Source organism: Apteryx mantelli, chromosome 5, assembly GCF_036417845.1.
Source record: "Apteryx mantelli isolate bAptMan1 chromosome 5, bAptMan1.hap1, whole genome shotgun sequence".
Lineage (NCBI taxonomy): Eukaryota > Metazoa > Chordata > Aves > Apterygiformes > Apterygidae > Apteryx > Apteryx mantelli.
Window position 1 is genome coordinate 81,018,427 of NC_089982.1, and position 13,080 is coordinate 81,031,506.

The following is a 13,080-nucleotide window of genomic DNA, read 5'->3' on the forward strand; positions in this document are numbered from 1 at the left end:
GCACTGTCTAAAGACAAGCAGCTCTCACTGGAGATTTTCATTCCATTCTTCCTGAAGGGGAAAAAGGTTCTTACGTAATTGCATCATTGCTCCTTAATGCTGCCGTCTGATTTTCCACGGGGCTTGAACACAGGAGAAATAAATGAAAAGCTTTTGTAAAGACCCTGGGAGGAGTTTTGTACCACTGAACAAAAGCAGGGAGAGCTGACACAGAAGCTGTCAAGAAGACACATTTCAGTATACGCAGTGGAACATGCCTGCATTTAGTGAAGCTGCCCAGAGCAAAGGGGGATGAATGTCCTGAACTGTGTCAGTGCCCCGTCACGTGCGCACCGCAAGGCCAGCCCGAGCGAGCTGACAGCGCCGAGAAAGCTCCTCTGCGAAACAAACGTCGGCAGCGGTAGAGGAGTCCACTGCCCTTGGACAGTGACAGATCTGCTCCTGTATGGGCTGATCCCACGGCGCACTTAGCCTCGTCTTCAGTCTCTGCGTAAATGCATACTCCATGACACCTGCAGGCCACCTTCTTATGAAGCCACCACGGTTTTGGTCAAAATTTTTCCTTGTCCAGTGCCCCCTCATGACATTACACAGGGAGCAAGGGCAGCCACTTTTGTTCCTACCAGACTGTGCTCTTACAAGAACTGCGTGGGTTTTTATGAGTCAGCCAGCGAGAGAAATAATTGAGTTTCACCTGCGAGAGCATTAAGGCAACTGCTCCTGCCAAAAAGGCTGCATCATGGCTCTGAAACAGCTTTTAATATTCCTGCTTGAGATAAGACTTGACTATCTGCCCACTTAGATTGCAAATTCTTTGGGAACGAGGCAAGGAGTATTTTTATGTTGGTATTCTGAAACTGGCTACACGAAAGTTTGTAGCAAAGAAAGATTGGTAACAATAGTTTAGAACAACTCAGTCTTAGCTAAACTAACTTAGCTTCTTTCTTCTCTCTGCTTTTCGCAGAGTTGAGAAAATATATTGACATTACGTAGTCAGGGAGCAGTTCTCCGAGCTACCGAAGCTGCACTTACAAAAGAGCATTTTAAACGGCAGGCCATTGTCTGGGAGCGCATTAATGCATCTATTGCCTTGGAGACGGAGCAAGGGTGGCCTGCGGAGGCAGAACGAACCCACTGTGAGATAAAGCTTCGCCGTATTCTTATTGACATGATCCGAGTGGCTCGATTATGTTGGGGGAAAAAGAAAAATTAGTAAGAAAAGCCAATCTGAAAGGCAGCGTACACAATTTAATGCTGACCAACACGACTTTGGGCCCAACTTGTAAACACATTGGACTGATTACTGCTGTAGCATCATTAAATGACTTCCCTAAGGTTAACTCATGACTATCAAGCACTTAAGGACTCAAGTGATTCTTTTTATAAATAGCACTTTGGATTCAAATCTAAAAAAATAAGTTTAGGCTAAGATTAGAAGGGTGCTAATAAAATGTACTGTGAATACAAGTGTTTAATGACTGCTTGAACAGATACCACTTTAAACAGTCTTCGCTTTCCTGCACCGTGGCACGCTCACTGCAACCCGTGCTAGTGCCAAGGAACCAGAAAAGGATCAAAGGGAGGGTGACAAACCGGTTACGAGGGCTGGTCTGCCACCTCTCACTGCGAAAGGAGCCAGGGAGGCGGGCTGTGAGCATTAACGCCGCACAGCACTGAACGGCACATCAGGAGCAAGGCAGGGGAAACGCGCACCCTGCTTCTCTGGAAGTGACACGAGCCAGCCGCGGTGGCTGCAAAGCGGTGGCAGCGCTGTGATCCTTCAGTCCCTGCGCTGCTGCGTCTCAAGGGTGCTGCCAGTGTGCAAAATAAACACAGAGCACACAAGGTGAGTACTAAAGGAGTGAGTTAAGGATGTCTTTTGCTTCCACCAACGTGAGATGCTGCGGGTCAGGACTGCTTCTTTCTCCCTAGCCAACCTGCTTGGCAGCCCCATCCTCTTCTCCTGGCATGCCCTATTTATCCTGCCTGTCCCAAACACAAACGCCCCTTGCGCATGGGAGAATCCTGCGCTAGGGTAAATCCACCAATACAGAAACACGTGCCAATCCCTACTGTAGGGCACGGTGCAAAGCAGGGCTGGGACTGAAGGAGGTTTGCTCTTGCTGAGTTCCCAGCCGTTTTACACTAGTCCTGGGGTATACAGGGGAGAGGAGTTAAACCGGTGCAGCAGTGACAGCGGTGCATCCTCTAGAACAGAAGGGACTGAGGTTTTCCTCCGCAGAAACACTGCCCAGCCTTGGTAACGCAGGTCAGTACGGTGAAAAGCACTGCAACGCTTGCCATCAGCACACACGCAGCTACAAACTCATTCGCAGCCTGTCCTTCCCCTCGCCTGTTCCCGCTGTGTTAGGAAACCCAGTGAGTAAGAGCGGCAGGAGCAAGCCAGGCTGGGGAAGGCAGCCATGCCCGAAAGGGATGCGTGGATGTCACGGCACGGGAAATCCAGCACTCACCTCTGAGGAGTCGGCACACTGCACAACACGTGCACACTGAAAGAGGAGCTGAGCGTTAAGACCTCATCGTGCCCAACTAGCATGTCTCAGAAAACTCTTAACATCGCTCCCTCCACCGAACCGTTAGGAAAAGGACTTTACGGCCCCTGTGTGCGGTAAAGAAACAACTCTCTCGATTCACTAGCGAGGAGCACAGACCCAGGAACGCAAAGTGACTCACCCAAGGCTCTGTGCCTAAGGGGTATTAAGGCTGGGATTACATACAGCTCCCTGGCTCTATTTTCAGACCACTAAACAGACACAGCTTCTGACTAAGGGGGGCTGGGAACGTGGATAAGCAATGTGTAATGCAGCACAAAAAAGTGTATGAGAATAAACACACGGTGCGATACTGGGGCCTGGATTTTTTCAGTAGATTTAGAGAGGGCTTCTATTGCAGGCACTGATGCAGCCATTCACACAGCTTCTGAAGGAATATTATTCATAGACCCGTGATCTTAAATCAGGAACATGCTGAGGAGTTTTGTGGGGATTATATTTTAGTGGAATTACTACAAAGATGAAAGTAACCAAGGGAATTGCATTGCACCCTTCAGGGCAAATACAGGTGATTCACAGGTATTCACAAAATTTGTGGCCTTAACAGCTTCACCTTGCGGATGGTTTGCATCTCAGGAAACAGCCTAGAAAACATTTCCAGTTTGATCCTTGTGATATAATCCTCACGCTGGCATCAATGATTCCAGACAGAAGTGGTGTTTGGAGAAAGCAAGGTTTGAGCAGTGTGTGATCTCTTTAGTCCCCGTCATTCTGCACTGTAGACACCGAAAGTCCTGCCATAGTTTCACAGTCATTTTAAACCAGCATAAAACAGCACTGCTGCTGAAAGCACATGTCCCATTGCCCCTCGCACTCTGACCTCCACCTTCCTCGTCTCAGTGCTGATGTCTGTGCTGCTGCTCTTTACCAGCTTGAGGATCTGACCCACGCCAAGAGTAACCTGGCAGCAAGTAACAGCATTTAGCTTGAATCAGCTCCATGTGTGGGGTCATCACAGGCAAACAAGATTCATGCTTCTCCAAGGGAAAGGATGGTGTGGGACAGAAGCAAGCAACTGGGTCATGCCACTTCTTTCAACAGCAGCGCTGGCTCACACCGGCTTGACTTTGCCATGAAACTCTAGCCTTTGTGTAAAAGCGAGGCATCTCGGCCAGCCCAAGAGGCCTGCTGTGGGTTTAGCCGTTGCCTCTGATTTCACACAGAAGGTGCTCAGATATTCCAGGTGATGGGACATAGTGACAAACCCAAAGAAAACTATACAAAAAGAAGACCATAACCCAGCCCAAATGCTTAATTCCACTTTCTGTTCAACTTTCAAGACTGCAGCACAAAACAAAATGGCAGGTGGAGTGAAGGACAGAGGGACAACGAGTGATTTCCATTACTGATCACAGTTTTTTAAAGTTTTATTCTCTGAGAGCTCATACAACATATGTGTATGAGCTGTTCTCATACATCTTGCCAGAATTTTTCTGGTTGGCAGGGACACAGCTATCCAGGCATATCCTGATTGCTGATATCCCCCCACCTTTGTTCTGTCCTGCAAAACCTTCAGAGTTTAAGATCAAAAAACAAACCCCAGAAACAGCCTTGATTCTCTCCTGCCCAGAGGAGTGGAGCGTCGCAGAAAGCACACTGCACATTTCTGCTTCGAAATCATTCTGCCTGGGAATGATCTCTGCCTGGGCTCAGGCTAAGCAGAAACAGCACTCGCAGTGGGCAATACGGAGGGGGCCTTCGCAGCACGTGCTACTCCAGCCTGGATGGTGTCAGATCCGGACAGTGACACCCCCTGATGCAACGCAAATCTCTTCCTGCTGAAGCATGCCCCACGGACTCACCCAAAGCAAGCCCCGTCTCCGTGCCCAACCAACCCTAGAGGTTTCAGCTGACATCAGCAACCGTGACACGTGTTTGTACCAGCTACAGCATTGAGCTTCGTGACAGACACGGTGGGCCAATATCTCATTCCTCAAATCACACGTGTCACTCATGAGCCATCAGAAGGGAACAAGTTTCTGCCGGCACTGTCCAGGATGCTTTTAAGGCAATAATGTAAGGTTAAGAAGTGCCAAAGCCCACTGTTAATACAAACACATATCTACATGGATTGTTGCTGGGCGGTCGCCAGAGCAGCAGAACAGCCTTGAAAAGTATTTGGAAATATTGTTCTGGGGCTTCCAGTTCTCTGTAACTTCAGGCATTTACAGCTCCCCGAAGAGAGGGGCAGTTCTGCCTGTGCAAGGAGCACAGGTCAGGACATGCATCAAAGCTAAAATATCACAGAGGCTGCCAGGAGGCTAAATCGAGAAACGCTGAACTAAGAGCAAAGCGGGAGATCAGACAGAGGACAGGTGGTCGGCCGGTTACACGCAGGCAGGGCGAGCATCGGGTTTCCGCCGCGGACGCCCAAGGAAGGTGTGCACGTGCCCCGGAGGGGGGTCTGCAACCACACACAAGTCGTAGCGAAAGGAGCCTTGTCCCCCAGGTCGCCTATACGTGGCTTCTGACTGGGTGCGGGGAGGAGGAGGACAAGGCTCTTTCTGTGGGGATCAGGGTGAAGACAGTGGGTGCCCGCTCTTCGGCTCAGCTGCCCGTACGAGCAGCACTGCTCGGCGTATAGAGGGCTCCGTTTACAGGCAGCTAGGACAGCTGGGGCTGCCCGAGCGACTCCACTCTTGCTCAAGTAATAGCACAGCTGTCTGCGGTGCCTGGCCACGGGGTTGCGGTAGCTCCGGGATGAGCAGCAAGAGGGAGAGGAAAAGCAGGGGAGACTCCCGCTGTCTCAAAGGCAGCTCTCTGAATATTCTATTTCGTGGCCTCAGTGGGCAAAAATAAACCTTTGCTGTGTCTGCATGGGGTCCTTACAAACTAAATGCCAACCTCTTCACACAGCGCTGGTGTGAACAGGGGACTCGGTGAGTCGCAAATCAATCCAACCAGCATCAGTCACATTTTAAAATTAACAGCAATGGAAATGAAACAAGCTGAGCAGTTATTTACTGTAGCCTGAGGACAGCATGGTCCTGTAGCCAGGTTTGGGCAGAGCCAAAGCCCGCTGGCGTCAGGAGAGTCTTTCCACTATGTCAGTGGGCTCGAGAGATGCAGAACCAAAACCCAGACCACTCCTGGTGGTCACCAATGCAAGTTCCAACAGTCCTGTCTATCCAGGGAAGACGATGGACCTCTTTCTATCCCCTTACCTTTCCAAAGCAGTTTCTTTTAGATACAGTATCTGACTAACACCAAGTTTCACCCCGGATCTGGTTGTGTTTTCATTGCTCCGGGAATGGGATCCATCTGTACTTCCGCACCCTCAATCTAAAGCGCCATCTCTTGTCTTTGCCCTGCTGCTGTAAGTGAGGGTGTGCTTCCACGGACCCTTCTTTCAGTAGCAAAGCCGGCTTGAGGAGTTTCTGGTTCCTGGCCACTTGTTGCCATACCACCTCTCCCTACAGGTCTGCCAACATAGTTATTTTTGAAGCCCCACAGTAAAGTGGATCAGTGAATTGATCCAAGTTAAAAATAATCTCACAAAAACAGTAAAAGAGAGAAAGCATTTTTAATTTGAATCAGTCACTGATCCAACTTACTGCAGGTCCCCCTTAAGCTGACTTAGCCATCAAGAAAAAATGTGGACATGTGAATAGAGAAGTGAACACTCAAGAAATAAGGAACAGCAGTGCCAGGTCAGATCACAGGTCTGGTCAGACCTGTCACCTGTCACCGACAGTGGCTGGCAGCAGTTGCCGAGGGAAGGGTGTAATACCAGGGCAGGCAATAGCAGGGCTTCCCCAGGTTGCCCTCCCGGCTGCCATCCATTCCCAGCTCAGGGACTGTCACAATCTCAGACCAAGAGCAGCAGGGCAGCTCTCCACAAACCAGCAGGCTTTGCCATGAAAGCAGGTACTTGACAGCACAAGAAAATAACTCCTGATTTTCCCAAGGTGGGTTTGCTGCTTTAGGAGCACAGCTACACCGTTTTCAGAATTTCTTCCTAAGTTCACAGCTCTTTACTAACAGGACAGCTTGAATGACCACAGCTAACCCGTTCCATGGTCTAGGGCTAGCACCTGACATCTTGCTATCATAAAGCTGCTATTCTCTCCTTGACGTGGCTGTGTCTCCCACCGAGAAAATTTAGAGCCTGTACTAGATGGAAAACAAATTCTTCAGTTTTTGTGCATCCTTGACAGCCATATGAGAGAAATAAAGAAAGCTTTCAGGAACCCTACAAAAGCAGGCCCTTCAGCAGGCTGCGTGTGTATGTGCGCCTTTGGCAGAGCCCGCAGCCTCCGTAGAACTGGGTGATGCTCGCACACGCTCCCAGGCGCGTGGATGCCAGTCCAGGAGCAACAAGAGTTACAAGCACTACAGCAGCGCTTGGCTCTTCTGTCTGTCAGGTTGGGTAAGGCTTTACTGGCCTCGCGATGCCACCTTCCTCACACAAGCCCCACATACATCAGCACTTCTCAAGGCACCCGGGCACAATAACGCTTCAGGTTCCTGTCCCTGCCGCAGCTTCCAGACCAGACTGGACAGTAACGTTTGTCATGGTGGGTCCTGTGCACAGCCAGCGTTTTATCTGCAATCGCTTCCTGAGGAGCTTGTAAAGCATCTGCTAAGGCTGAACATAAAAATCCTGCCTATGGGAACGCAGACAGACACGAGCACTACAGTTACTGATCATCTGTAAATTCAGGCAGCCTCTTTGGGCGGACAGCCTAAAAGAAGGGTAAACATAAAAACAGACATTTTAGTTGGCCAGAAGTGTCTCAGAGGTAGTGGCAAGATAGAGGCACTGTTACTATCAACGGAGAAACCCTCTTGCAAAACTGGATCAACACACAGACAGGCCTTTTCCACTGATCAGATATTTTACATGTTACAATCATTGAACAGAAAAGCCACATAAGAAATCTTCCAGGGCATTGACCATAAAATACATGAGCATCTTCTAGTCTGTCATATATTGCTTTCAAGACCTGTGCATGGGAAGTGCAGCTTGTTCTGCTTTACCGACATACCGAGGAACAAAAACACGCTCTTGGTCACACCAGTATTTTGCAATAACGCAGGGTCTGAACTCAGGCACCCTATTTTGCAGTCTTGCTTCCTAATCATGACACTGCTCTTTTGCAAATGCAGGACCTGTTCCTTAAGCCTTCCCTAGAAGTCTACATAAAGCAGGATTTCTACTCAGACCAAGTGTACAGTGGCTGCAGTCCCACACAGGCTCTCTAATATTAATGTTCTTAAAGCTGTCTTATGTATCGCAGCTACTGCTGTCATGCTTCTAACAGCCGGTGGCTTCCAAGACCCTTTACAAGGAAGCAGAGCTCTTCAGCTGAGTTACCCTCACGTCAAACACCCGGTCAGAGGTATTTTTGCTGACTCCCTCTGATGTCAGACTAAGTCCCGTTATCTCTAAACCAGGCGTATAAACAGAAGTCGAATGTTTCTGTGACACAGTGGGCACTGCTGACATGGACGTTTGTGTTATCTAAGGGCTTTGACACAGGAAAAAGAGCTGTGTGTCAGCTGCTCTGTAGTTAGTGCCCATGCACAAGTTCCTATATATACACTACATGTATATATAGTATACCGATAGGCAGTTGCAAATTATCTCTGTCCCTTGTTTTTATGTGAAAGCTCTGATTAAACAAATACGGAAGCTGGAGAGACAGGACAATGTCTGGGCTTGTGCACTGAGGGCAACGTCTACTCATGCAGAATATGGCCCTCGGGATGCGATCCACAGATCTTATTCCTCCATACACATATACACACACACGCGCGCGCTTGTCATGACTCCACTCTGATCAATTCACCCGTCTGGTCAGTGCCCGTGCAATAATTGTGTCCCTACAAAACAGCACAGGGACGGGAGATACTATGACAATTTCTTTCACTTAATCTGATTAAAAGCGATGGCAGAACTGCAGCCATCAGTCTTCCATACAGCACGACCCGGCCACAAGGTAATGAAATTACCTTCTGGCGACGCCTCTCTGTACTGGCTGGGGTGAGAGAGGGGGCCTACAACAAGCAGGTCCTCCACTAGGGATGTCAAAGAAGTGCCTAAGTGAGGTGGGACAGAGGGAGCTCTCAGGAGATTTTGTAGCTTTGTGTAGATTTCATTAAAGGAAAAATTAAAACCAAAACTCCAAATCATCCAGATCCAAAAATCTGTAATACATTCCAGACTCAGTTTGAAAAGTTTACAAATGGTTCCATTTTTCAGAGATCCATTTGGAGAGATCTTTGTACAGTACTGATAAGAAATTAGATCAAAATCAGCAATTTGGGTGTATTAAGACAGGGTTTTGTGGCCAGGTGAGCTGAGCTCGCTGCCTTCAGAAAAAAATTACACAGGCTGCTCTGCATAACATTAAGATGACTAAATTAGGTTTGTGCCATTAATTATTTTGATACAAATGATATGTGGATTCTTTTGTTTTTCTATTCTGTGCATGAACCCTTTACCTTCAGACTGATTACTTCAGATGGTAATATTCTAACACTGTATACAAAACAGTCCTTATCTAAATGCCAGAATAACAACCGCTGTGCATTAACGTGAGCTATTTCAGTTTACCTATAGAGAGAAATTATTCAACAGAGGATGTTAAAAAAATAAATTACAATAATGAGCTATAATTCTCAGAATGTGTGAAGGGCTTGAAGGATATTCTTTAGGAAGGAAGAGACAGACGTCTCTAACATATCACCAAACTAAATGCAAACTAGAAGAGGCAGCAATCTACAGATGCCTGAAACACTGTTTCCGCAGACCTCAACACGCACAAGCTGAAACCGCTGAATTTCAAACTTGCTGGAGTACGTTCCACAAGCCAGCGAGTGCAACACGCCTGCAACCTTCTGTGGCTTCTCACTGGAGCAGCAGAACTGCCTGATCTGTGGGGTTGCCCTGGAATCACAGAAGCAATCTGGAGCCCCCTGCTCGGGAACACCCTCCCTGGCTCAGCCTTCTGGAAGAACAAAGAAGAAACTGCAAAGGTATCTCAGATTACACGTTTTGGATCTGGGCCCACAAAGATTTCTTGAACCAAGCTTGAAGTAAATTTGTGTAACCATGGGGCTGTTTTTCCCCTTTGTCCTTTCAGAATCTGAAGTCAAACCATTGCCTTTGCTTGTTTTCCATGCCAGCGCTTACACAGTCACCCTTCGTATCATAAATAGCTGTCAGATCTTCGTCTCTGCTTCTAGGAGTGCTTTATATGAGTTTTGTTTCTGAGTAGGCTTCATCAGTGATGCAGTTCTTAAAATACAGCTGTCAAGTGTTATAACAGCTACTGTGCAATTTAGAAAAAGCACGAGTGGGCCTAACTCAAATCAGATACACATTAGAACTCTATTTCACCTTTAGATGACATAAGAGATCTAGCCTGTATCATGGTATGGGGGCTCTGATGATAATAATGACCCTTGCGCTCTCCTGTGCATTCATATCCCTCCTTTTTTGCAGTTCCATTAGCCCCTCTCATCGAAAACCCCATCATCGAAGCCCCAAATCCAGGGCCTGGCTTTTCAGCTCAAGTTGCCAGGACTGATGCTGTCTCCCTTGACTGCTCGACTCCAGTCTTGGTACCAGCCAGGAACAGTAACTATCAAACAATGATACTGTTCTCTCTCTTAAGTGCCAGGAGACTCAACAGCGTGTCTGCATCCTGCGAATTCTGGTACGCGCTGCCTGCAATGTCTGTTCCTATATACCCCTGCCAGCTGCATGACTTCATTCAGCTGCATGATATTCTGGAAAACACAACGGTGAGGATAACGCCGGCACTTACCTGAGCTGCCAGTGCCTTCCGATGTACTTCTGGATGTTTTTGGCTGGCTCTGTTTGCTACTTGTTCGTACAGTGACCGAGGGAGGAACAGTGCTGCTGCTGTCTCCACGAATCGTCGAGAGGTCCTGCATGCTAAAGCTTCTTAGTCTCTCGGACAGAGCCCCTTGTCCCTGGTTAAACAAGCAAGCAAATGACACACACACAAGTCAGATCCCACAGTTCAGTTTGAGCCTTTCTCCTCCCTCCATCAGGACAATAGGAAGAGAAAAAATTGTCTGGTTCGGTAACCTAGAGAGGATACAAATGAGTTAACAGCTTAACTTCCCTCCCCTTGCTTTTCCTCCTGGAGTAGTACTATGACTAAAGTCTGACCATTCACATTTTTGATGGAGAGCATCTCTGATTCTTCAGTGTACTCATTTGAGCTCAGAGTGCTCTCAGCCCTATCTGAAGTAGCAGGATATTGAATCTGTCTAACAGGTACTTTTCCTCACCAATATCTCTGTTAAATAGGTGCTTGCCCTCAAAAACACAATTAAATGTTCTGCATGAAAATAGCTCCCTCTTCAAGATAATCATCTATGATGACATTCACTCAGCAGTTCTCAGTCATACAGAGAATTTCCAGAGCATGGAAAATTTGAATTCTTAAGGTAAGAAAAAGTTATTCTTAAAACCAAAGAAATACACTTTTTCATGCAGCTTAAGAAGAAATAAACTCACACACTATTTTTCTTCCTTTTTAAGATTAGCTCTCACTCAAGCAACAAGAAACATAGTCCTTGGTGAAAGGAATATAATTGTTCTTCATAAATGACAGGTTGTTAAAGGGATACCTTTCATTAAAACTACATCCCATCAAAGAAGATAAATATGTATCTTCCTGAATTCTGTCACCCACATTCTACACGATAGCCCTAGAAAAAGAATGCTAGAAATTGCAGAGAAATCGAAACAAAATTTATCTATCCTTCCTATTAGCTACATTAAGTGACATTCATAATAAAAATAAATAGCATAACTGATGAAAAGTACATTTAGATTTTAGTATTTTTCTGTTTTCTTCAGAAGGACACTCTTCATAACAAATAGTCTTGAAAAAAAAATACTGACATAAATAGACAGGACTTGATTCCAAAATATTTCTGCTGCGTAAATTAGAAGAAATTCAACCAGAGCAAGACTGCTTAGGCTGAGGTGAAGTCAGAAGAAGGCAAAAACAATCAGAAATCTTGCCCTGCTTATTTAACACAAAATAGAGAGCGGGAAACCAATGTGCAAATGGCCCAATAAGGCACATTGTAGCAATGCACACACCATCTTCACCTCGACTTGTTCCTGTCAAAGCAGTACGTAAGGGGAAGCGTAGACTGAAGTGTTCCTCAGGGCTCTGCTTTGGGACTGGACCAGAATAGGCCACTGCTCCCTTCTGGCCACCGGTTTGAGTTTCCTGCCCCCAAAGTGAGGGTGCGGGCGAGGGGGCAGTGAGGAGTATGCTCTGGTGCCGGCCTGACGTGGAGAACGGACACATCCTGGCCATCTACGATCAAATCCTGGCACATTCCTTGCAACGCTGCCCATCCTCTAGTGCACTGTCATTGATACGATGGGGTGGCAATGCATTAATTATCTTAGAGGTACCAGTTTCCCAACATTACTTCAGAAACTTCACACGCAGGTAAGTGGAAAACTAGTGCCTCTACCCCAAAAAATTTTTCCTTGAAAACTGTTACTTCTAGGGATGGAAAATAGACAAGGCATCAAGTGCTTAGAACTACAGTCACTGTGACAGCTTGCACCTTCTGCCTTCAAGAAAATTGCTAGATCAGGAAACTCTCAACTTGCCAGCCTGAAGCTTTTCAGGCAAGAAAAGTCCTCGCCGGGTTCCAGCTTCCTTCTCAACTCCACAGTGTATCAATTCAAGCACAGCCAGGTTGTGCGTTCAGGGTTGCAGCACTTTTCCACATCAGCAAGACGCAAATACCACATGATGAAGACTTCTTCAGTGCTGCCCCGAAAGAAATATCATCTAAGAGAAACCAAACTGAACTGCCCTTTCTAGAAAGGAGTCGCATGGTGGAGCTGGCCAGGAAGCTGCACTAGGATTTTTCTTTTCTTTTTTTTTTTTTTTTTACTGAACCTTTGCTTTCTTAAGATCTCTCTCTGTATGCTGTGTTTGGCAGCATTTTGCATTTAGCTTTTCTGCAGACTGCTACAGAGAAGTGTCCACACACCCACCACGCTGTTCCTGCAGACTTTATTTTGCTCTTTCTTGTTGACCAGTTCTAATTTTAAAGCATTTCAAATGGATGAGGCTTTATTCCTTGAACACTGAGTTACTTTGCTGATTTTATATTTTTGGCAGTGGAGTCCCTAAAGCAGATACTTAATTAAGATCTCGCCTCTCCTATCATACTCTCCAACCTGCCACAAGAGTTGATGCCTGAATTTTGGCTACTTTCCTGCCAGTGGCTAAGCCACTCTTGGGACATGCTCTTACTCTAACAGGCAGCTCAACTTACTCCTTTTAGGCCAGTCTACGGTACATTTACTCTGCAGTAACAGGCTGCAACTGTCACTGATATACTGAAATTTGCTACACTGAAGTTTGCTTGCACGGCTGCTTAGTTGGGGGTGACCTCAGCAGGGTCACAGCCACCAGAGCTCAGTGCAGTATAGTCCTGGATGGGTTTTCTAGCTTGTCTCGAATTCCTGCCCTGCAATATTATTCTC

At 46.9% G+C, this 13,080-nt stretch overlaps 1 protein-coding gene across 1 annotated transcript in view; it reads right to left on the reverse strand.

The window, feature by feature from the left end:
- The window catches only part of REEP1 (receptor accessory protein 1), a 69,902-nt gene that overhangs the window by 12,660 nt on the left and 44,162 nt on the right, over positions 1 to 13,080 (reverse strand). Inside the window, exons 6-7 of the mRNA XM_067298363.1 lie at positions 10,349 to 10,517; positions 2,475 to 2,510 (exon numbers count right to left, since the gene is read on the reverse strand). Coding sequence (XP_067154464.1) covers positions 2,475 to 2,510; positions 10,349 to 10,517 — 205 coding nt within the window. The remainder of the gene's footprint in view (positions 1 to 2,474; positions 2,511 to 10,348; positions 10,518 to 13,080) is intronic.